The sequence below is a fragment of the Dermacentor andersoni genome, chromosome 5, assembly GCF_023375885.2.
Source record: "Dermacentor andersoni chromosome 5, qqDerAnde1_hic_scaffold, whole genome shotgun sequence".
Classification (NCBI taxonomy): Eukaryota; Metazoa; Arthropoda; class Arachnida; order Ixodida; family Ixodidae; genus Dermacentor; species Dermacentor andersoni.
In genome coordinates this window covers 134890089-134915881 of record NC_092818.1, presented here as the reverse complement: position 1 = coordinate 134915881, position 25793 = coordinate 134890089, and the positions used below count along the sequence as shown (strand labels likewise).

Below are 25793 nucleotides of genomic sequence, written 5' to 3'. Positions count from 1 at the left end.
CTGTCCATCGCTAACCGTTCCGTAAGCCACGACAGGTAAGTGGAGAAGTTACGGAAGGATTAACGACGGACAGAGGATAATCCTTCGTTTCCGTTCAGTGCACGCCGCGGTAAATAGTCTTTGGTTAACGGTGATTTTTTTTTAAGTACGGCACATTTTTTATGAGAACAGCTAACTCGTCATAAAGTCAATGACATATTTATCCAGCCTCACTGGAAACTAGAGGATCATATGACCAATTAGGGAGCCATCAATGCATTAAATATACCAAAGATGCCTTTGTAAGCCGATTCAGTAGTAAATGTGCTGTCACGCGCAGCTGGAGGAGCGTGCATTCCTCTTCCACTCCCGTCGGCCTCCTCACCACTATTTCACACATTCGCAGCCAATTCGCCATATCCCCTTGATTTCTTTACGCCGTCCTCAGTACATTTCATATCGCAATCTCTCGCACCTGCGGTCGTTTGACTGAAGGACTCGATCGTCGCAGTGAAGTTACCGCGCAATAACAATCCGCAGGTTATCGTGCCATATCTCAGCTGTAATCGACAGCGGCACAGCAGTATACGTCATGCGCAAAACGCCGACAACGCCGCCTGTTGCCAAGGCTTGGCGGGCTCGGGCGAGCACTGTTCCCGTCAGAGCCTATGGGCGTGCTGTCATGTTTGCGTTCTTGATAGTGATTTAACACTTCTGTACGCCTTCAGAAAGCTCGCAAGGCACACACTTAGTTTCCGGTGCTAGAGCGACGGCGGCGGTGGATCGCGGCTATTCGATGGAGAAGATAAGCAATCGAGCTTTTTTTTACTGCAGTTTAAGAGCGATTACTGTGTTTTTGTTTTTTGCTTGATGTCGCTGCACCTTTAGTGAACGCTTCCACGTTTAAACTTTGATTAGAATATGGGGTTTTACGTGCAAAAATCACGATCTGATTATGAGGCACGTGGTAGTGGGGGACTCCGGAAATTTGGACCAACTGGGGTTACTTAACGTGCATGCACCTAAATCGAAGTACACGGGTGTTTTTGCATTTAGCCTTCATCGAAATGCGGCCGCCGTGGCCGGGATTTGATCCCACGACTTAGCAGCCCAATACCTCAGGCACTAAGCAACCACGGCGGGTCGTTTAAACTTGGTCGCCTCGTCTACAGTCCAGAAGGTACAATAAACATCAGGTTGCTGTTACTGATGAGACGCGATGACCGCCTTTGAATATAGAAAAGAAAAAAACAAGATCCGAAAACTAAGCCACGGAATGCGCAGCGAAGCTGTGAAGCGCTCATTGTGTTTAGACGCTTTGAACAAAGGGGTCCGTGTCAAAACGCAGGTGATGGCGCCTTCATAAAGGCGTCACGCAATCACCCACGCGTTGCACGGGATCGGCTGTTGCTCTACCTATCGATGGCGCTGAAATACGACCTGCGGCGTATAGCGTTCGGTGTACGCTCGCCTCAGCTATCTGCATGTTGATTGCGCAACCAGGCGTCTGTGAGCAATAAAGGCTTTTGACAGGGCATCCAACCTCGCTTTGAATGCCTCTTAATGTCACTTCGCGGTAATGGGAAACGCCTGCACGTCGAAGCCCGGGTGTCAGCAACTAATGCACATTCCCTTTATCCCAGCTGTGCCATGCGGTAGGGTCAATTTTGAAACCTTCATGTTTTTTTTTCTTGTTTTTTTTCTTGCTAGTGGTGCTAGCTAGTGCTTGTTCTCTTTTTCTTCTTTTGCACGAACTGAGTCAATATATGTTTATGTTGCTTCCCTGTAGTTGTTTCTGCGTTGAAAATGATTTCAATGTAGCACGTTTACAAGAAATATTTAATGCCATGCTTTAATGTATTTGCTGTCAAATTATAGTAATATTGTGCCAACGTACTATTTTAACTAAATAAAAAGAGCTGCATTGACTATTAAGACTCGGGGCACAACAACAGGCGATACAATCTGCGGTTTAATTCTGCATTTGGGTGCGAGGGTGCTACTAGTAAAAATGGTGGTGACACTAAAAAAATAACGTAAAATATAACAGCAATATGCTTTTGATTGATTACGGAGGCAACTTTTCAGCTATGGCGTCTTGTGAAATCTCAATCGCGTGCTCCCGTGAAATCATAGAAACGCTCTGCTTGTTTAACGATGGAACATGTGAAATCCATGCTGTTCAGACAGTGGTAGGACGCAAGCATTAAAGCAATCAACCCTTAATTATTGCCGGAGTCCTATATGTGCTATTTTTCTCAGGCTCATCGTGCTGGTTTGCAAGCTTGACCGTCGCTGGCTTCTCACGTGGCCGCGCGTGCACGAACCATGCATTCGCAGGCGCGACGGCGCTCCTTCAGCATACTATAAAAATACACCGCATGTAAACGAAGCGAGTATGTGCATAAAGAACGTTGGTTCACGGGCCAACAAATGAAGCCATTAGTGGCCGGGGCGGTATAGTAAAAACGGCATACTGGCGATGAGCTCCAGTTCGTAGGCAAGCTTGTTGATGCTCATCTGCGGCAAACACTAGGTGCGTAAGGAGACAATGTCGTCCCAGACAGCCGTGAAGTCGGACGCATGTCCACTATTGTACGGTGCGATTTCCTTGCGCACACCGACACCGCAGAAGTAACTATCTGGGACGCGCACAAGCGGCAAATATAATGCACACACTTCGGTCATGCCTGCAGTGGAAGCAGGCGTCTCCGGTAAGAGGCCCGCACGTGGTTCCAACGGCCGCCGCTACGCGGTTTTCAGTGGCGCTGCGCATGGCGTATAGTGGGGGCGCAACCCACTGCCCCGTTCCAAAGGTGATGCTCATAACATCCATCCATCCAGTGGGCGTTCCCTCCAATGGTGGACAACGCCACAAAATCATTTGCGTCTCTCCCCTAGAATCTCCGCAAGATGCCCGTAACCTTGGCACTCACATCTTGGCTTCCCTGAGGCTGGGGACGCTGCAGAAGCGCTGCACCTGCGTCTGGCTGGTGCCGTACGAGGCCAGCCAGATGAACGTGGTCCCCAGCAGCACGTTCCACAGGGAGACCGACGACTGCGTGTCCAACTGCGTGCTGGGACAATCGAGAGGGAGAGAAACCAAGCAGTTGGAAAGACCAAGCTCACTGTACAATACATGTAAACGAGAAGCACAAAACAAAACAAAGCTGCCTCCTTGGCCTCTTGCAAATTAGTCCCAAAGTTGTGACGTTTGTTACGAGACTAACCGACGTATTTCGAGCACTTCGCAAAAAACAGAAAAAAAATCATCAGAGAGTAAAGGAGGACAGGCACTACAGGACTAAGTACTAGGACTAACCTAAGGCATACAATTTACTATGCACTTTACCGTCATTCGCGAAGTGGTTGTCGTATCGGCGCGCAAGTATCACCAAAAACAGTAAACGCTATGTGTTGCTAAACATCGACTGTCGAAAATGATCACCGTGTACTGTTGGCACTGCCGGTGGCGTCTCATCTTGTCTCGTGACAGTCGTGGCCAAACATTTCTTCTTTTTTAATAAGCTGCCACTTTGTCATTTCCCTAAACCTGCAAATCAGCGTCGCCTCTCGGTGCACGAAATAGTTGACAACTGCCTTTCTACGGCAGTTAGGTAATACAGTTAATATGTACAGTCTGCGTCAAAAGAAACAAAGTCACTGGAAGCACGAGTGTTGCCCTACTGCTCCGTATGCACCATGTCGACTCCGCGCAACTCTTCGAACTAGAGAGCTCTGCAGGGTAAAAAGAAAGAAAAAGAAGCTAGAATGTGGTGGTTAATGTTCTGGACCTGCACAGTGTTTCAAAGCTAGGAAGCACGCGGCAGTGGAGGAATCCGGATTACTTTCGAGCCCCCTGGAGTTAGTTACGTGCACCAAAAGCATGGTACACGAGCGCTTCAGCATTCCTCCTCCATGGCCAACGCGGCAAGGAATCGAACCCACGACCACGTGCTCGGCAGCACTATGTCATAGCCACTGAGCTACAGCGGCGATTAAAGCCTTGCAGCGTGACAACAAGCGACCACTTCCCACTACAAACGAGAGGAAACTGCAACAATAGGCCGACTGCAACTCCCGGCGTCCATTGCGATCATGCACGCAATAGCTGTTTATTTTCTTTATAAAGGCTGTATATAAATAAATACTTGTGTGCTTCTTGGCACACGCAATAGCTCGCCGCTCCGACTGTAAATATGGCTATACGGGTACCGATAACATCCATTCTCACAGCGGTAGGTTAGCAGCGCGCTATGCAGCCGTAATGCTTTTTTCTTCTTTTTCTTTTTTTTTCTTTTTTACCATCTTCTCAGCCGCAATTGGACGTTCTGCTAAGAACGTGAGAGGCAGTGCATGATGCAACAGCTTTCACAATGAAACGTCCGAGTTTTAAGCACTGTGTGCAACGTTACACCTATACCTGAGTAGAATAAAAGAAACGCGTGCACTTACTTTAGAAATTGTATGCGGCCACCTTCTTCCGCTGTCGTCCACACCTTCTCTAAGCTTCCGACCTTGATGACGCCCTGCAATAGAACGTTAAAGAGCCCTTGAAGGCACGCCCTAACGACGTTTAGCAAACGGCACTCGTCCACACAAAGGACCATAGTAAATATACCGAAAAGGGCTACGGAACTTCCCAACCTAACATAGGACATACAAATTGCGAGTTCAGACTGTAAAGAACAAGACAAAAAAAAAAAATCGAGTGCTTCGTTTCCCGGACAGTATGTATACTGCCTCAGCCCAGGAACAAACACAGGACCGACCGACAAACAAGCAAACAAGACAAGCAAGCAAACAAGCAAGCAAGCAAATAAAAAACATCCTTCAGCGCTAAAACAGATAACACACGGTTCTTGTCAAAAAATTTGAAGCCATTATGCGAGCAACAAGATCCCTCGCCGGACCTCGATCGAAATGGTTTTACATAGCCGTAACATGCCTGGCGCTTCGAAGCACAGGGCAGTTATGAGAGTCACACCTGTCATTAGGCAGTTTTAGAAGCAGGGGACTCAGAATTAGGGAACCGTATCGGCCATGCGCACAAAGGAGCGAAAGCTCCTCCTTACTAGACGCAATTTCTAAATCTGGCTATTTTCTGGGCATTTAAAGCGACGAAAGCTCTAAAGCACGGCCACAGCAATATACGTCCGGCAATACTTATACATGCCATGGACGGTGCTACTAAGAAATTATTTGAAAACAAAAAAACACTGTAACATTTGGACTGAACAGTAATGTCAAGGAAACGGGAAACAACCGCGCAAAACAAACATCGCGACACGACTTGCGAGATGCCAGGGCAAAACTGCCAGCAACAATTAACAGCGCGATAACAAATTAAAGGCATCGAATGCGAGATGTATACCAGAACAACGACTGTGGTCAGTCCCAGCACCATGACGGTCATCTGAAAAGTGTCCGTCCACACGACCGCCTTCATGCCGCCCTGGAAGAAATACAAAGGCGAGCTGAGAGTCGCACGTACACACGCTAGCCTAGCAAAACCTAAAAAATAAAATAAAAAAATAAAAGCAGCGTGAAACCTGGGGTCTGGCCGCATATCATTTGTTACATTTAATATCATTCGTTACATGCATTTCCATATCATTTGTTACAACCGTAGCATCAGCCGCGCCGAGTGTGTGTATATACACATACACCAGGTGTCCGAACTATCATGCACCAAGATTGAAAAATATGCAAATACCACGCAGCTGGACCGAACCAAGGTAATGTTGTTTGCCGTCGCTTGGAGATGCACAGACTAAATTTTTTTTTTTTTTTTGCATTCTGCCTATTTACATAATTGGTCCTATTTAATTAATCAACCTTTCAAATATTATAATTCGATTAAAAGTGTCAACGACAAAATTGTAGAGCAGCATAAAAAACTTCGAATACAGCCTTTTGTTCCTCAATACGTGCTACATAAGTGTTTTTCCGAGCGTGAAAGCGGCCCGCAAATGCGCGCATAATTGCCGCGCGACTGGCCGCTCGATCCACTTTGCATGTATTCGCGGGCTTCTTTCACGAGAGTATTTACCGGTAGGCGGGCAAACTTTCTTTTAACACATAGTCTATGCATGTGTGAATAATAAAATAAAACAGAAATGAAAACTTACATGACAAAGCGAAGTAATAAACATCAACATAACAGAAGGGCGCGAAGAATATCTAATTAATGATGCGGAAATATACATATGGCTTCATAAACGTGCTATATATTACATACGATATATAACCATCAGTAAATGCATAAAACAGACAGGAAAAATATTCATTGGTGCGCCAAACATGTCGGCAATGTAGGAAACAAGTCTCTTGCTGAACTTCTGTAATAGAAATGACTCGCAAGCTTCTCTCTCCTAGTGAGTGTAGAATCCTGATTTCAAAATAGTGGCCTTAATTTTTTTCGAAAGTTTGGGCTAGTGTGTTCACATGCTTGGAGAGGGGGAGCTACAGTATAGATTTTGCATGTGATCTGCGATTACTATAACGTAGTCTAGAAGGGGTATCCGTTTGTCCGATGTAAACGTGCGCGGCAAATGATGCATCCAAAGAGATGTACAATGTTACAAGTGTTGAACTTGTAATCCCCTTGGATTTTGAATGAAAACACAGATGCGGTGCTCTTGGCAACATTAGCGGTACTCACCGCGGGACAGAATTTGCGTCGAAGTTTTGCGCATGATGCGCAGCCTTTGAAGTTAGCCGAGTTATTTTTGGAGGAGATGACATAATCTCTGGTGGCGCCGTCTGTGTACCACCCACGGAGGTTCGAGAACTATTTGGCGCATTTTCTCGCTCTGTAAGAGTAGGGTATGATGCTTCCGGAGGAAACGATTTATGTTAGGAATTGATGCTGGATATCTGAAGAAACGGTTAGTCCGTGAATCTGGGGGAGCTGGTTTGCTGTTGATGATGGTTGATGAAATTTAGCTCTGGGTGCTTGCAATCGCACTCTTGATGAAGGTCGGACACCGGTTGAAACGTCGAAATTAAAGGTTTGTTTTTTGCTTTTTTACGTGCACCTGCAGGTCTGTCTAACTGCCCGCGCGCGCGCGTGTGTGCGTGTGTGTGCGTGTGCGTGTGCGTGCGTGTGCGTGCGTGCGTGTGTGTGTAAAAAAAAGGAACTGCATCGATACAAGATAACGTCTCACGTGCACTCCTCAGCGAGGCGTTCCACAAACACGCAAAATGATTGCGATTCCAGATTGGAGCCCACAACGAGCCCGTTGGGTTTTCTAAAAAAAGCACGAGTCGGCGAGCGCGACGCTCTCGATCGCGGCGGATGCGACAGCTGCGCCTTCACTTCGAAATGACGATCGTGCGTCGACACCGGCCCGCTGATCGATGCGACGGCACAGCCGCAGTAAAGAAGAGGAGCCACATACAGGTATATTATGCGACAACAAAAGAAGCACTGCATAAGTAAACCCTTTTTACAACAAAGCACTACGGAATAGAAGATATACTTCGTTATAAGCGGCATTACAGTAAAACAGGGACGCTCTGAATGAGTCATAGTACCGCGGGACGAGTACGCTCTAACAGCGCGTCAGCACGAAGAACGTACATTAAAGCAAAGCCAGACTCGGCAGTGGGAGAAATTCTGCGCACTCCCGTGAGCAGCTACCTCGTGTGTCCGTTATCGTCACGTGAAACAGTTAGACCAATGAAGCTGCCGCCGACATTTCCCTCGTCGCACTTCGCATTAAACGTAATTCGCCGGCGCTGCACTTAGAATAATCCAGTCCGGAATGCATACACTCCAGTCAGTACCACGAAAAACCTTGTATAAACCGATATTTCGATTAAAGCGCTTTCGTTATAACGGAGGTTTTCAGCACTTACAGACACGGGGAGTGGGTATCCCACTTTTCCTACTTCTTCAAACGACATATATGCGTCGGACCCGACTAAAACAAACGTCAAGTAGTGACCGTCTCAGCACCTTAGCAGCGTTGAGGGTAATTTTTCTTCATTGATTCGTTTGGTTCTAGAGCGAAATAAAGTACGGAAAGCAATAAATAAGGCAAATCTTATTCGTAAGAAAACAAGGACACGACACGTTGACTTACCAGCACAGTATAAAACGTGCAAATCAATCCGAGGAAGAGAATAGATGCCCAGACAGGAAGGCCCGTCACTTAAACGAGAAAAAGAGCATGAAAATGTTTTCAATTTTGCAGGCGTTGTAAAGACAAAAATAAAAACAAAAAATAAATAAAGAACAATATAACGAGGCTTGTTGAAGCGCGCAATCGCGCGGCAAAAACAACGCCTGCCTTTATACCTTTTAAAGCGTGATTTGGACCCGCAACAATGACAGCTGTTCTCGCGGGCAGCTTTTTAACGCATCATGCCGGGTTCTTTCCCTTCAGCAACGCCGTGAGCGTTCAGATAGTGTTCACGAAAGCAGAAGAGTGCAATTCTCACACCGGTTCCTGTCAAGCGTCAGTGAGTGGGGTAACGTCCGGCCATAATTTCACATCAATAAGACAACTTTAGTGCGTTCAAAAATTAGTTAGAACCTGACCTGGTGAAGGGCGCACGGTTCTCCCGCGCAGTGTCAACCTACATACACAAATGTACACAGCTATATACACAACTATATACATACATACTTCGTAGCTCGCGACATTACTCACACGACGACGTCGTGTCCGCACGGCCATTTCGGCGCCAAATGAGAGAAATTAGGAAACCTCCACCTTCATTTTCTTCCACCAAACGCCCGCCTAGGAAATGCGGATGGCGTTGCTTACATACGAGTGATTTATCAGTGTAGCTTGATCTATGAAAAAAGTACCGCCCATCTGTTTGTATACGCACGGAGGCAGGTTTCCGCCCTTATGTGTAAAACTTTGTTGAATATCGAAGGCCTTAAGAAGACAGAGAGAAACGCGAAAACAAAAAACCAGTTCCCAACCGGAAAATAAGGAAAATATACCCTGAGATATTACACCACAGTAAAACAAAAAGAACTACCGACGAATTCCGTGGTGCAAGGTCGTTTCCTCCATTTACGGCAACACATTAACACTGAGCAAGAATTATCTCACTTTTTTTTTTTTCAGAGATTCTTAATGACTTTCGGAATTATCCGTCGATGATGAAAGTTTCACTTTTTTACTTTTCTGCAGGTGGAGGATGGCGGCACGCTGTAGGCACGCTTCCAGCAATTTTAATTTTTTGGAACGGTCCGCGCGGAAGCCACCCTACGCGGTGGTTGCAATCTCACGCTGCGTGTTCGCCATGCATGGTAAGAAGGCCGACACAAATAATGACGAATCTTATTGAGTGGAAACGATGGGCAAGCATTACGCAGATTTCGTTCTGCCGCTCGCTTGCCCTGGCTCAAAGCGTCGAGCGTGTCTGCCGGGGGTCGCGTCTAAAGTCAATCAAAGGACGTGTCTTAAGCGTCATATTGACGCGAAATAAGTTTGCACGTGTTGACACGGGACCCTTAAGGCGAGAACGACGAAGTTCGTGGTTGCGCGCGGGCTCTCCGAGGACCAGCCATCGCTAAAGGCAGACATTTTTTGCCAATCTGTATTTTGCCAAACTGCTTTAGTTGTAATAGCTGGGTGACAATATTTGAAACCTCTTTCGAAAAGTTGGTCACTTCAGGTATACTGTGGCCCAGATTGTATTTCGCTGGGAAGCGACAGCACGAAGGTTTCCCGAGGAGTTAGGAGTCGAGCGCAGCGCAGAACTTTGTAGGAACCTTCCCCTCACAGAATGAAACCGCAAACTCGTTGAGGCTCTTGCAGAAGTCGTCTATACCGTTAGCGGCAGGCGCTTGTCAGTTACGGCATACAGAAATTGACGAGATTTTTACATCGAAGCTGTTAACGGGAGTTTCCCAACGGCTTTCTTGCGGCGGTGAAGGCCCGCCTGCGATGGCGTGGTCGACATAAGATGTAAATGCCACGCAACGCGTGCCGCACGCATTTTCTTTCAATAGCAATGAAAGAGTTCACCAAAAGACTTCAGGTTAAGCCCTCTGAAACAACGTAAGTTACGTTCAAGTGAAGTTTTAGAAGCGCTTTCTTTTCTTTTTTTTTTTTGTCACAGGTATAAATCTTCCTAGCTGGCACCAGCTTTGTGGTATAGTTAGAATGTTTTATATAAGTGGAATTTACTGCTAAATACAAGAAGAAAACTGCATATACATGAGCTCGACGCACGGCTGGGCACATTCTTTTTATCTGAACACATCGAGAACATGTACCTATATGGTGTGCTATAAGACGAAATATTTTTTTTTTCTTCGCGAAGTGTCAGAAACGCCTGACCGGAAGTTTTCTGCGGTCATGAACCCACCGTTGCCAAGGCGCGTATAAAGGCGTCTATAAAATAAGAAAGTTATTTTGCGTATGCCTCATTCAAATAGGAAACAGCTTATAGACGCGGTTTTCTATTTCTTTCCTTCCTTTTCTTTTGCATAGATCCGTAATTTTTGTTTCTCGGGCCACGTTAAACCGGCTCTACGCGCACGTTGAAGGCCAGCCAGAAGTTTGTACGGCGGCCGCGATGAAAGCTGCTGCACTCGAACGCCGCAGTGTATAGCGCGATCGCTGCTGCACTCGGTCGAGGTCGTGAGACAGCAAACAGACCCCTAGTACTACCGAAGGGCGCGGTCTTTGATGTGCCAGTTTACAGATGGGCATACAGCTGTGAAAGATTTTTTTTTTCTAGCCAATCAGAGCCCACTTTTGTGCCAATGTATAAACTTCGCTCTCTTTTATGCATCAGTTTTGAGATGGGTTCACATTTATGAAGGACTTTTTTTCTTTCTTTTGCTTTCTTTTTCTGTAGATAACGAGGGCTCACTTTTCTGCCACCGTGGTAGAAGCCCGAACGAAACTACAGGACGGCGCATATGCTTTGGCGAGAAGAAACACAAGATAGACGGATAACTATTCTCAGCAGGCTAGCCCAAATGCGCAGGGAAGAGACAAGGCCGACAACTTCTTGAGCACCATCAGTGGAGCTGTCGAAGAGCGCTCCCATATCGGAAGTATTAGCATACCGTAATATGAACAGGCAACGAAACGTTACCTTAACCTGGCGTCACTGGAGCCAACACTGTTCCTGTTTGCGGCACATTTCCCATCTGACGATGCTCATTGAGCTAAACTAGAACGAACACCTAAAAATGACGAAAGAAAGAATCAGGGTATCGAACAGTCACTTACCTGACTCTAACGCGACTGAGGGCCCGTATAGGACGACTCCCATGTATAATAACTGAAAAAAAAAAATAGGGGAGGGGGCAAGTGGTTAAAAGCTGCGGGGTCTCAATGCCGTAAAAATACTAAGGGAAATGTGACATGCGATAAACGTGCTTGTTTTACCGTCTGCCATTTTTCTTTTTTTCGGTCCACCACCGCGTTTCTCCCATTTCGTTCCCGTTCGCCTATACCGCTGCCCGTCTACTGTACGTTGCTACATGTTATCTATATGTCAGCTATATTTCATATATATGTTATCGTCAGCGGGTGGCTTGCGGAGCGCACCCACAAACTACGTCACTAGCGTTTAGATCCTGTCGGCGCGTGCAGGCGCGTGTTCATGGCATAATCGGCAGAGCACTGGTGTAAGAACCCAAGAGGATAAAAGTTCGGCGCCGCCGCCTGCATGAGGTGAACGTTCGTTTACTTGTTATGTGCAAACCGATCACGCGACGCTGCCGCAACTAGTACGGTTCAGCACGCGCAGTGCTGCGCTGCGATGTATGAGATGAGGTTACAGACGCCGGATGTTATCGGTAAACTCTCGCCGATGCATCGGTTCCCCGTGTGAAGGCGCCCATCTACCGTGGAGGCACCACGTTGTAGAGAAAAACACGCTAATCAACAAGTCGACACTGACAGCGAAAAGGCAACGGGCATAGGGGGCTGTCTTACGCCTTCTTTTTTAGGGTACAAACGCATGCGTCTCGTGTACTCACCGTATTTGTTATGAAGGATAGTGAGCCTAACGTCCTGACAGCGCCCGAAAAACGCCTCTCCAGGTACTGAAACAAGCAGAAGGAATTCTCAAAGTGAGTATGACTAAACGTAGCCAAGCAAATTATTTCCTACTGCTGAGATTTCATTTGCAAAACAAACGAGCCATCCACCGAATACATAGTTAATGAACAAGGCTATGCCTGTTATTCATTTTTCTTTTTACTCTGATAATCGGCCTAGTCTGTATAGCAGCACCTCAGTATTATTTATTCCCATGACCCAAGCCTTAAGGTCAGTTATCAGAGACTGCACCGAATATTGAAACGACATGTTACGGAAAGCATACAGTGTCCACGAATATATTTCTCGTCGTGTTCACCTCAATGTCATGCAATAATAGCATACCTATTATATACAGTACAAAAGTGGAGAGCTGGGCCAGTTGGCATACCAAATGCATGGTATCGATGCTCAATTCCACACACAACACGCACACACACACACATATATAGAGGGCCCTCGGTCCTTGACAGGTTCCGCGATATGTGTTTTAATTCTCTATAGACGCGATTACCGCGAATACTTTCCACACGCGGCGTATACGGCGGAGATTAATTTCACCGCGCGTCGGCTGCGGCATTCATAACGCTCGGGGGCGCACACCTCGCGAGCCCCGTGCGCTTCGTCCGAGCCTCGGGTCCCATATCACGAGGCACGGGCCGGGCTGCACCGTCCAGCGTTTCTCGTTAATAAACCCACGCGTGCCACGACCATTTCCACCCACGCCGCGAAATGCGCGGGCGTTGGGTTGGCACACACACGGGCGTACCGCGGACTGCCTCGGCCACGGGCATCGTTTCGCCCTTATAACTCCCCGAGGTCAAGATATCACAAGATCACGTGGTGCTGCAACCTTCCCCTCCCCCCTCCGCCCTCCTCCACCTCCTCCTGTTCCTCCTCCACCTCCTCGTGTTCATCGGGTCAAAGACTGGACGGGCAACGCCTCCTAAAACTTTCGAAAGGAGGCGTTCGCAATACCTGTGGACACTGTGCAGTTGCTGACGTCACGGCATTTCCTTTGAGGGGGAAGCGGCGGTTCCTCCACGCACTTTAAGAGTATAATTTATACACTCCAAGAGGCGGGTCATATTACAGCATTTACGACGAGGCGTTATCTGTCTTGTAGCGCTACGTCGGGAAGACGCTCCAGATAACGGACGAGCAGTGGTGGACGGCAGCTTTCACGGCTGTCGTTCGTATATGTCGGATGGAGAACGTGTATTCATTAGTTTTTCTTTTCTTGCTTTTTGTTTTAATTGAAGGAGTTGCACGCGATTAACGTATGTATACACAAGGCTTTTCATCTAAAACCTACTCCCCATCACACTAACAATTGCGAAGCCGTAAGGGGAATCCACGCTTGTCTTTCGAAGAGTCAGAAAGTCTTGCGAGAAAACTCACGCGTCACAATTTACTGGGTCTTGATGGTCTCGTGGTGCGTGTCATCCCACATATTCGTAACTATATTCGTAAAAGGTAACTATATTTTTATAGTTACCTTTTATAGAAATATACTAGTATTCATTACCAATATACCAAATGAATAGCTCAATATAGCACTTAATTCTGAAAGTATCAATGTCCCGGGAACTTTCAAAGAACGTAAGCACAAAAGCATTCTTTTTTTTTTCGTTTTTCTTTATAGCGACAGTCTAGTATTCATTATCAATGACACTGACTATATAACTTAGTAGCATGTTCTACTTAATTCTGAAAGTGTCAATGTCCCGGGAACTATGAAAGAGTGTAAGCACAAGGCTTTTCGCCAACCGCAGCCACACGAAAGAGGCCAAGGCCTCATTTCCAGACCATGGGCGCTGCACGTCTGACTCGATCTGTGCTAGATCCTTGCCCGGGGTTGCTTCAAGGCTTGCTTCGCGAGCTACAAAAGGTCTCAGTCTCGGCAGCTGTTAGCCGCGCAGAACGAGCGAGCTGTAACTCAGCAGCAGGAAGCTGCCACGTTCAGCTGAAAGCGCGTATACCTTCCCTACGGCGACAAAACTCATCTCGCAGCTGTGCACCCAGTCAAAGGTTAAAAAAGGCGCATCGCGGTTTAAAGCTTGGCAGTCTTGAGTACACTCGGCGAACGCGGTCAGAGTGTTACCGTTTCACCAACCAATGACGTTAACCGTCGAAAGGAAAAAAAATTTTCAGTCTCGGTTAAAGGAAGCGACAAGGCTTGTTTTTTCTTTCTTTTTCTTTCTGTCGTGCGCGACACGGTTTTTTCTTCTTCCTGTAGAGCGCGCTGTAAAGCGTAACGTACAAGTGACAAAAATGATGGCCTGGCTTTGGCTGGTTTAAAGGAAACTGCCGCAGACTTCCTCTTTCCCAAGGCCTCTTCTTTCTCACTGTGCGACTGCAGCTTCTCAACGACACTGTGGATGACAGAAACACCTAGTGACACTGATCGAGTGGTTTATTCATGATTCAAGCAAAACTCGAGTTACGAAAAACACCGTATCGTGGTGAGCTCCGCATTGACTGTGACGACATCCCGTGAACGAGAATGTAAGTGCACGAGTGTTCATGCATTCCGCCCCTCGAGAATACTGCCATTGCTGTTGGGAACCGAACCCGCGACCTTGTGCTTGACAGCAAGACGCCATAGCCACTGAACCACCGCGGCGGGTGTATCTCTCCATTCAAATATGGCTTTATTTGAACCTCTCATAACGGTAAAAAAAGAAAGGCGGATAATGAAGAGGGGAGGTGCCCGTATCACCAAACGTTATACCGGGCTTGAAGTCAATTATGAAATAAATGAAAAGATGGAAAACCCCCAAAAAAATTTACAGTATGGCAGCAGCCAAGGTGAAGCCTCCACATTTCGCGTTGTTTGAAAAATGCCATGTCTATGCAGTCAAGCATCGAAAAAAATCTCCTTTGCATTCAATGACTTCCACTTTCTTTAAAGAAAGAAAATTCGACAGGTACTCCTTGCGCGAGGAGATCTATTCTGAAGAGCACGGTGCGGTCAGTAGGTCTACAAGCTGCAATATTCCGTTAAAAAAAAAAAAAAAAAAAAAAAAAAAAAAACGCGCTGCTTCACAATAACCTTGAAAGAGACGGAGCAGAGCCACGAACAATTCTAGCGCACCTAGGCGACGTACGCACACGCGTCTACACCGCGTTGGGTACCCGCAGACGTTGGTTTCCTTCCATCCGGCCCACACACAACTTTCAGAACTCTCCGGCTTCACTTTTTTTAAAGCTGTACTATCCGGCTTCCATTGTACCGAGCTGCCACCAACGACAACTCTCAATGACGTCATTGAGAGTGTTCCGCGTTCCGTTAGTGCACGGGCGCCGCCCACACTTCCTCGAAACGATAGCTCCACGAACTCTTATTCCTTTGCTCGTCCGCACACGTCACTTTTTTTTTCTTTGTGTTTCCCGCCTCCCTTTGCCTTATCGTTCTTTCCCTCTCTTTTTTCTATTATTCATTCTTCATGCAAAGATCTCTCTCTCTCTCTCTCTCTCTCTCTCTCTCTCTCTCATTTTTCTTTCTTTCTTTGCGACTTTTCATAGGACTCTTTACAAAAGCGTGAGCCAGATGGAGACATACGGACCTGTACCGTCCTTGGCCGTTGCCTTGGCGAGGCTTCCAGCTCGGAAGAGAGCAAGGACGCGCGCGCGGTTGCCATCTTCCGGCTCTTTTTACGCGTGGGACGTCCGATGCAAGCACGGTGACGGCGGGCATCAAATGTCGTAACACGAAGCGTTCACTCTCTGTGAAGTCCGTGCCCACGGAGACCGGAACGCGTAGGACGCGCCTCGCGACCGACGAGCTCGAACGGCAACGCGTAAGTGCTCGGAAAAGGAAACGCCGCCTTCCTGCGGACCGTTCAGAGCCTCCGCAGACCGATGCGTTCCAACACCTGGGAAAACTAGCGCAAGATGAGAAAGGAAGTGTAATCAGGGAACAACAACATCGAGCGGTGCCAAATAGAACAAGCACTTCTCCGATGCTGCGCTGCGTTTATTCTGTGGACTGTGGTTCCAAAGCACATTGAAAGTGTAGGTACGGGCGCGCACGCTCACACGAACAGTAAGAGAGAGAGAGAGAGAGAGAGAGAGAGAGAGAGAAATTGGCAATTTTACAAACCTTTCTCTCTTCTATGCATACACTTAAATATAATTATGCAGATCCAACGCACATATTTGAATTCATACGAAGTGAAGCTTTAGTGAAGTGTTTAATTAAACACATACTGTACACACAACCGTTACTCGTTTTGCAGCAGAGCGATTACGAGCCTTTGCAGCCTACGTCCCCAGGATCAGTCCACTTTACCAGAAACCGATCGAGCAGATGCGCCAAACCGCCGGGGAACGAAGGCACAGCAATATTGGTTTTAATAAAGCAATTATGCACTCGAAGGCGCGTACTTGTTGCACTGAATATACTTAGGTACCGTTTGTTGTTTCGCCGCGTAATTCCGTTGAGAAAACGGCCCGTCAGTTGTAGAGTAGTACAGATTTGGCTACATAAGGTCGATGCGTAATAAGACTGCTGTCCCGCCGCATGTGGGAGAGGGGTCGAGGTGAATAAAAAATACCTCAACCTCAGCTTCCCATCCCCACACACGGGACAGTATACTCTTACATCCTGCGTGTGAGCTCGTCGTCAAGACCGTAGCAGCCAGCCACAGTCAGGAAAAAAAAAAATGTACGAGAAGGTTCGCAAGAGAAAGGTTCGCTCGAAAAAAGGCAAAAAAAGCGCGCCGATGGTATACGTCCCAATCGCGCGAAGTCCAGCTGATAACGCAGTTGAAATCTCGAACACGCAGCGATCAGGACTCCTATGATGACATATACACACGGTATAGATCGCAAGAAGAAAGGAATTTAAGTGAGCACGTGCTGGTGTGTGTTCTCCTGATTCTGCTCCTTCTTATTCACTTCCTGGCTTCATATTCATCATGCGTTTTGTTTTCCTGAAACAAAGCACAGATTCGTCAGACGGCGCTGCCTTCGCGTCCTCGCATTTCTACGCACCGAAGAAGGAGACTGCTGAAAGCGCAATCAGGCATCTAGGGAGCAAACGGAAAACATATATTCAATCTGCTCTCTGGCAACGACGACAGACAAACTCGTTACAAACATCCGCGACACCTGAGCGCAATGCGCGATATTTGCAAAATGAAAAGAGAAGGTCGGAACCCGCACGCCCAGTGTGCTCCCACCATCCGGACCTTGAGCATGTCTACAGAACCGTTATACATCCCGGATTCTTATCGTTGAACGAGTGCGCCGTGGTATATAGCCGGTGCGAAGTATTCGGATAAGAAAAGCACAGGCACGAACAAGTGCCAAATAGCTTAGGCATACTGGCAGGAGGGGAAACGCAAAAGGAAGGATACACTGTGTGAGAAACGAAGCATACAGCACCCGTCTTGACTGGCGTTTGTTCGTATCTATTTTTTTTTCTTATTTTCCGCATTCTTTCCAACTTTGCCATAAAGCAGTGCGTCGATCTTTTATAAAACTGGCTGTCACTGCCTTTCTTTCTTTTTTTTTTTGAGATATGTGTAGGTTCTTTCCTGCTACCGAACTGGTTTTTACATAGAAGAGCTATACTAATGTCAGTGTGCATGTGATTTCAGAACAACGTTCTCACGATTCAACATCAGTGGCCGAATTCGCAAAGCTTTTCGTTCGTAAGTGTTCTTTGCCATTGGTCGGTCGTTCTCGCTAATGAGATGTCTAGCATCAGGATTGGGTGGAATTCGCTCTTGCAAAGAAGCCTATAGCGTACGTAAGAGCTTTTTTCTTTCTTTTATTTATTTTTTTTTGCTAATACGTGCGCAGTACTAAAGTATCCGTCGCGGTGCCTAAGCTCAGCTTGCAAATAAAACCAACACGGCAATCCGCGAAATCAGCGCTCGATATTTATGCGGTTTTTTTTTCTTTCTGCGTGCAGGCCACTAAAGCGACACATGCATCGCCCTTTGGTGAGTGTATTAATGTAGTGCTAAGATTATCACCTCTGTTGATTTGCACCGCTCGAGACATGAGTTCACCTTGACACGCGTATTTAACACGCATTTTACACGCTTCACACGCGTATTCAACTTCCGCCTTCTTTTGTTTACTAGACTTTAGTGACGCCTTTTGGATATTGGTGGCTGTGCTGACTATGCTTTCCACTTAGTTCTAAGGTCCTCATACTCCGTTAATCAGAACAAACATGTTTCATTAACGTGGCACGAAAACTCCCGAAAGCGGTGTGGAACAAGAGCTTATGCACTCCGGCTCTAGGAATGTACACGCCCACTCGGGTGTCGCCGACAAAAAAAAAGAAAAAAAGAAGAGAAAAAATAACATAGACCGAGAAAGAGAGAGGAATTTCACTATCCATGGCGGCTCAGCGGGTACAGCGTTCTGCTGCTAAGCCCGAAGTCGTGGGTTCGAATCCCCGGCTGTATAGTACGACGCAGCACGGGATCGTACCTTTAGTTTCCCAAAGATAAGGGTGTTTCAGGGGTCCCTCGCCAGTTTATCTTGCACTGCAAAACAGACAAGTGCGGCGCGTAGATCACGCGACGGCTCTCGGGTCTGCTAAGTATCAAAGGGAAACATGAAATTTCAAAGAAAACCCCGAGCACCTTTTCTTTACAGGCAGCCGCACTTTACGCCAGAGAATATAGGTCACACGCACGGAACGGGCTACCACTGGAAATGCGCCCGTTCCGTCCGTCCGTCCGCCTATGTCTGTCTGTGCGGGTGTGTGTACGCGTGTGATAGTACGTGAAGTAATGCCGCTTGATGACGCTAAAGGGGGAGAGTGCATGTTGGCAGTGAAGCTCGCCTCCTAGCAATATACCAACGCGACCTCTCAATTTCTTCTATATCCTCTAATAATGAACCCACGTGAAAAAGTTCTTGCGGTAAAAGACTCCTTAGACGGCGCCCTACAACTCTCAGAGTGCTCAAGTCCGCGCATCCGATGGCGGATGGACGTGTTTTTCCAGGGCTCCGTAGCAGCGACGAAATAAGTTTTTTGTGCATGCTTTGAGCTTGCTTCTGTTTTTGATTTGCTAATTTTTTTAGCCCTTAAATAATAATTCGGTAGTTTTCATTTTTCTCTCTCTCTTCTTTTCCTGCGCGAGGGTGTGTTTCGTATATTTGGTTTTGCAGGATAGTCAGGGCGTCCTTTCGCGCCACGTGCTTCAACATGTGCAACCAGGTAGAACGTTAAGTCTTTATTTATAGCCTTTAAATAGTAGCTTGGAAGTGGCAAGACTAATAGCTATTAGTGGTTTTACTGTGCGTGCTTTGGTATCGGGAATATTGCTTAGCTATAGGAAAGTGAGAACGTGGCTGCGTGGTTCAACACGTGCGAACAAATGTCATACCTTAACTCTGTGCGGCATTGATTGCTTTTAAAACATTGGTGAGAATTACTTTGCGCATTTTAAGGATTTAGATTCTGTGCATATCGGTTTTTGCTAGAAGGCACGTGCTCTGAAAGCTTCAGTATTTGCATTAGAAAAAGCCGTGCAATACATGGCAAGAAAGACAGGAAAGCGTGCAGTGTGAGGGCGGGGCCCTCAAGACAGACGAGGGGACGGTTGCGAATAGAGAGGGAATCGAGTCAATCGGCAGACACTGTGATACCATACCACTGACCATTACATCGGTAGTATACAGGTTAGCAATGCAGGCAATTAAGTTAGAGCTGCAGGCATGGGCACAGAATGATGGCATTTTGCGAGAACTTCAGAATGGCTTCGGAATATATGTAGGCGTTTGGATGACAACTTATCTGTCCTTACTCAGCGTATTGAAATATCCAGAGTAGAAACGAGACCGTTATATGTGGCCTTTTTAAACATTACAGGAGCGTATGACAACATAGACCGCAACATTTTGTGGGATATTCTGGAAGGGGAAGGCTTAGGTAACGATTGTCTACAGCTTTTGAGAGAGATTTACCTAGAAAATACCGTTTGCGTTGTATGGGAAGGGATGAGGAGCGAGGAGAAAGTTCATATCAGCAAGGGACTGAGGCAGGGGTGCCCTTTATCCCCGCCGCTGTTTATGATGTACATGGTGAGTATGGAGAGGGCGCCAGAAGGAAGTAATATCGGGTTTAATCTCTCATACAGACAGGCGGGTACAGTAGTAGAGCAGCAGCTTCCACGTTTATTTTATGCGGACGACATTGTGTTGCTAGCTAACAAGCGAAGTGATTTGCAACGCCTGGCTAATATCTGTGGACAGGAAGGCGAGAATTTAGGTTTTAAATTTAGCGTTAAAAAATCAGGTGCTATGGTATTCAATGAATATAGTGAACAGACAGTGGCAACAGAGGGCAGGTAAATGCCTTGGGTAAAAGAATACAGACACCTTGGTATGTGGATAAACGAAGGCAATAGATACACGGAAACACAGGAAAAAACAATAACAGTAAAGGGGTAGAGAAATGCAACCATAATGAAACACAGAGCGCTATGGGCATACAATAGGTACGAGGTGCTCTGAGGTATGTGGAAAGGTGTAATGGTTCCACGGCTTACTTTTGCAAATGCGGTTGTTTGCTTGAAATCAGGGGTACAATCAGGGCTCGATGGCAACCAAAGGTCAGTGGGATGCCTCGCATTGGGCGCTAACGGGAAGACTATAAATGATGCTGTGCAGGGTGATATGGGCTGGACAAATTTTGAAGTGAGGGAAGCTCAGAGTAAAATTGATCATGAAGAGCGACTGAGGAATGTGGAAGAAAGTAAATGGGCTGGGAGAGTGTTGAGATATTTGTATAGAAAGAACATTGATTCACAGTGGAGAAAAAGAACTAGGAAGGGTGAGCAACACAGCAACAAAGAACAGAGAGGCTGAAATAATCTCATGGGTGGCGGCAATGAAAACCTGCCATGAGTAACTACTTAAAAGGGAAAAAAAAACGAAATCAGGAAAAGAACAATTGATGATAACTCAAAGGGAATCTCATTCCTTTTCGAAGCGAGATCAGGATGCCTTAGAACACGCACTTACAAAGCGAGATAAAAGAAGGAAGAAGAAGCATGTGCTTGCTGCGATAAAGCTAGGGGAACCATGGAGCATGTTTTATTAGAATGAAGATATCTGCCCAGCGGACGATTTAGGGCACCACTGGCCTCCTTGAAGCCCTTGGGTTCAGCGAGAGCAGGGGGAAAGTAAACATGTACGCAATAGAGATTAGTAAGAGGCGACTGAAAGATTGGTGGAAGAAAAGTAGAGAAACGACAAACAACGGAGGCGTGCAAAAACAAAGTTCACAATAGGGAGTCAGAAAATTTGGTTATGGGAACTCATCGTGTTCTTTTTTCTCTTTTCTTTTTTTTTAGCCTAGGTAGTACCTTAGGCAGTATAATAGCAAGAGCTTGGTGGCGCAACCCACTGCCCCGTTCCAAAGGGCACGCTCATATCATCCATCCTACATCCATCCGTCCATTCATCGTACGGCCAAAATTTCCAAAAGGGGCTTTGTGAGGGCCTTTTTCTCAAGCAAGCTCAATCACAGTCTGTTATTATTCAAGAAAACAACAAAGAAAACGTATTCAAACCGCAACCAATTGTCGACCGTCAGGCACACTGGAATCGACGCGGCGGTGTCCTTGGCAAGCGCCGTCTCCTCTGATGGCACGAACAAGCCAGATGTAAACCTGAGCGCTCTCGTAACGCTATCTCGGCATGCCCCAGTGTTGTGAGCCCAGAGTTTATCCCAGCAACATCGCTGTGCGGGCTATCAGACACCATTTCGTAGCGGTCGCCGAAGCCTGAACAAGGCTCCAGCTGCTCGCAGCAGACATTCCCACGTGAACGCACTCATCGGGGCTCACCGACTGAGAGCCATGTGGTATATCCCTGCGCATATACAATTGCGCTTTCCAGCAGGGCGCCGCCTTGCGTACACGAAACCATACAGAGTTGCCTATACTAAAAAATTGGAGGACGCATAAGCTTCGCCTTTAAGCTTCGCATTTCCTTTTTCGCGCCAAACTTGCTCGTCGTAGTACATTTTTACGCATTACAGGCACCAGTTTCTCATACAAGCAGATTTGCTAAGGCGCGCTGAAATGAAAAACAGTTCAAGCTGCATGAGGTAAGTGCAATACCAAGAACAATTACCGACTTAGCTACCCTTATCGCTATAGGAGGCTTGATAAGCCAGAAAAGGTGCAGAAAAATTGGAGGACGCCTAAGCTTCGCCTTTAAGAGTGAAACGCGATTGCATGCGAAGATACCCGTCTGCTTCTCCCGCTTCCCGCGGCAACTGCAGGGGTATCTAACCATAATGTTTACCGGGACACGCTGGCGGCGAACGCTATGCACGAAGGCGAGCTTTCTGGTGAAAACGCGGCCTCTTGTGCGGGCCGATTCCGGAGGTTGTGCACAGTCACGCCAAATAAAAAAAATCATTACTTTCAGGTTTCTGTTAGTCTTTCGCCCTTTTAATATTGAAGTCTGAGAAGATTTAACATAAAAGGCAAGCACTTCTCAAAATTCCGAGGAATAACTTTGTCCAGAATGTAAGACAAGATATGAGCAACCTTACTGGTGGCAATGTAACCCGCATATACGGCATTACATATAGCAAGGCATGGCATATATACATATACCTAAATATATGCGGGAATTCTCGTTCACGGGGACGCTGGCGCCGGACGCCGAAGCCGACACCGGATTTTATGCGGCACGGGGCCCTTAACGCTATCGCGATAATATTACTACAGGGAACCCCATGGCGTCATAGTTAAGACACCACACATGGGAACGATGGTTATAGTACATGAATTTTGTCTCATCTTCGTGCTTGTGGCATCAGACGTTCTTGTGGCTTTGTTTAATATGCTTTATCTAGCTGCCTTTATTGGCCCAAATTTCGAATGGAACCCTATTTTTCTAAAAGCAAAAGGCGATGAGCCACTGCGCACATGCATAACAACTGCGAATTGAGACGTACATAATGCAATACTTATTTGCACATGATCACTATGCAAAAGTCACGAAGCCGTTTGAAGTCGTAAGGACGAAGTACTTATCATCATTATCATGCTATATAGTCGAACAGCCATTATTGTAGCTCCCACAGACAATACAGCGCCAGAGTTCCTCCTAGCAATTTTTTCTTTGAAACTCTACGCACGAAACAACCGGCATTTGAGCATCGAGCATACTTACTTACTTCACGATACTTCTCTTGAATCCGTCAACTCGTACAAATACCTAGGTGTCAATATTTCACGTAACTTATCATGGCATACGCACATCAAGCACGTCACTAATAACGCTAACCGGGTTCTTGGATACTTGCGTCGAAATTTCTCTGCTGCGTCTATGCCGATAAAGCTTACCCTCTACAAAACATTAGTGCGACCAAAGCTAGAATATGCATCCACCGTATGGGATCCCCATCAAATCACACTGATAAACACTCTAGAATGCATCCAGAATCGCGCAGCACGTTTCATCTTATCTAACTATTCCCGTTACGCCAGCATTACTTCCATGAAAAACACACTTACATTACCGGAGCTGTCATTGCGCCGTAAATGTTTTAGACTGTGTCTTTTCCACAGGCTGTATCACCACAACCCACTATTAAAGGATCATCTTATTACTCGCCCTTCATACATTTCATCCCGTTTCGATCACATGTTTAAAGTTGGTGTTCCATATTTTAGAACAAAGATGTGTCATGGTTCTTTTATTCCTAAAACCAGCGCCGACTGGAACGACCTTCCTCCCTCCATCGCTACTATTTCTGACGTTGGCAATTTCAAGACTGCTGTATTTTCTGAGGTTTTGTAATACCTATTATTGTATAATTATGTACTTTTTTTTTTCTCTCACTTACCACTCCTTTCTGTAATGCCTTCGGGCCAGGAAAGTATTCGAAATAAAATATAATAGAAGGACCAGGGCAGGTATTCACGAAATATTCTTACGCCGCTAGAATTGTGCGTAAGAGAAAATTCCTGCCAATCCTTATGCTGGAAATGCTATTAGCGAAGGTGGCCGGCCAGTGCCGAGGAGCACTGACGAACCAGAAGCTTTGCCACTGGCGAACTGGGGCCGAATTCGCAAACTGTGCCCGCTCCCGCAGATGCCTTCTCTACACGGAAGCCACACGCGGCGTCGCCCCGCGAATTCAGGTGCGAGCAGTCAGGCGAGGGCCCCGATCACGTGGGCCTCACCGCAGGTCGCCGTCTATGACTCGCAACGCAATCGTCTGGTAATTTTAACCAGCGTACATTATGGTCAAGTGTTTCTCTGATTAAGTAATGAGCCTCCAACCGTTGTGAACTCTTCCTGGCTTTTCCGGGTTGGCGCTCGTAGGGAGGAACGAGCCTCGCTCCGCCTACTCGGCCTTGGCTACGAGGGGTAATTAACTAATGAGCCCCCATCGAGGTCACATGGGTTGCACCAAATTGAGGACGCGGCGCGTTACATCGGATGCGCACGTGCTTACACCACACTGCGGTCGGTCACAGCGCTGCCTGTTCCCGAAGTTATGCAGGATGTCAAAGTCGTTTTTCGTAGAGATAACGACAGCGCAGAGAGCTCATCGTCGCCACTATCTGATAACTGACTATTTCAACAAGTGAAGCGCCACGAACCAGCTCTAAACCATTAATCGACCGGGGTCGCTTATATAGAAGTGCTCCGAAAAGGCATCCGGCGAGCGTCGTGGCCCAATTGGTAGGCGAGATGTGCTCATTAGAAAGCCTTCTCGAGAAACTGCTTGGTTGCGAAATGACGCCAAGGCACGCAAACAGCGACGACCCTGAGATGAATTACTGTGTATCAAATTTCGTCCGAGAAGGGCGGCGTCGTTACGACACACGAGGCACGTCCACTGCAAGCGCGCCAAACTACACCTGTGGCTATGCAGGAAGCGTGAAGGCGCGAACCTTAAAATATACATCATGTTCCTGTGCAGCGAAGACTGATATCGCCATTGCCAAGCTAGCTCGTGGATGCTATGCTTATTGTGAGTACTAGTGCTGTAAAACTGCGCGTTCGTGCCCTCCTTGAATGGCGTGATAAACTTCATTACATTTGATGGAGGTATACTGGCCCTCGTGCCTCCTGGAATGCTAGTGTCGCACGGTATACACCGCATCATGTCCGACGAAGCAAGTAGTTTCTATAGAATAGTATGCTTCCTCTGTGCACTATGTTGTGCACTTGCTATACACGGACTCGTACACAAGGCTTACAGTAGTGTAAATGAAGTATACGAACCAAGCTTCGATGAATAAAAATGCAATTATGAACTGAGCTTTCCTTCTAGGTGCGACGCGCACTGTACGCGCGTGCCTTAGCCGCATGTTATGCTATACGTCCTTCACCTAAATAGGCCACTGCGAAAGCAGCTCAGAAGCCACTCACAACGGCGTCCTTAATTACAATAATAGAAAGCAAAGCCCTCTGGCTGACACGTGCCTTTTCGAGGGTCTTCTGCATCTGACGCCGTGAACGTCGACAGCAGATTGCACCGCAATAAGATAAGAAGACAGTCAGTAGAGTGTTGGCCCTCCTTTGCAAGGACCTCTTGACAAACACCCGCGTAGCACAGATGGGGCCCAGGCGACATCGTCGTGTATATACAGCCGGCAATACGACCCTCGGCGTACGTGCAAAGGTGTACGTGCAAAGGTCGTTTCCCTTCCGCACTCTCAACACAACGTGCAAAGGTACACTATTTCTCGAAAGAAACGAAACCACTGCGAGAGTACCACTACAGTATTACTTAAAAACGGCTAGCCGGCCTATCGCACCATTCGCGCTGCCCTA

At 46.9% G+C, this 25793-nt stretch overlaps 1 protein-coding gene across 3 annotated transcripts in view; it reads right to left on the bottom strand.

Moving 5' to 3' along the window:
• Nucleotides 1-25793, bottom strand: part of LOC126531223 (sodium-coupled monocarboxylate transporter 1-like) — a 93614-nt gene that overhangs the window by 25711 nt on the left and 42110 nt on the right. For all 3 annotated transcript variants that reach the window (XR_008612624.2, XM_050178659.3, XM_050178661.2), the window contains exons 2-7: nt 11948-12013; nt 11193-11244; nt 8070-8137; nt 5354-5434; nt 4435-4508; nt 2916-3056 (exon numbers count right to left, since the gene is read on the bottom strand). Coding sequence is in view for 2 of the 3 variants with exons in the window: in XM_050178659.3 (XP_050034616.1) it covers nt 2916-3056; nt 4435-4508; nt 5354-5434; nt 8070-8137; nt 11193-11244; nt 11948-12013 (482 nt within the window). In the remaining variant the exon portion in view is untranslated. The remainder of the gene's footprint in view (nt 1-2915; nt 3057-4434; nt 4509-5353; nt 5435-8069; nt 8138-11192; nt 11245-11947; nt 12014-25793) is intronic.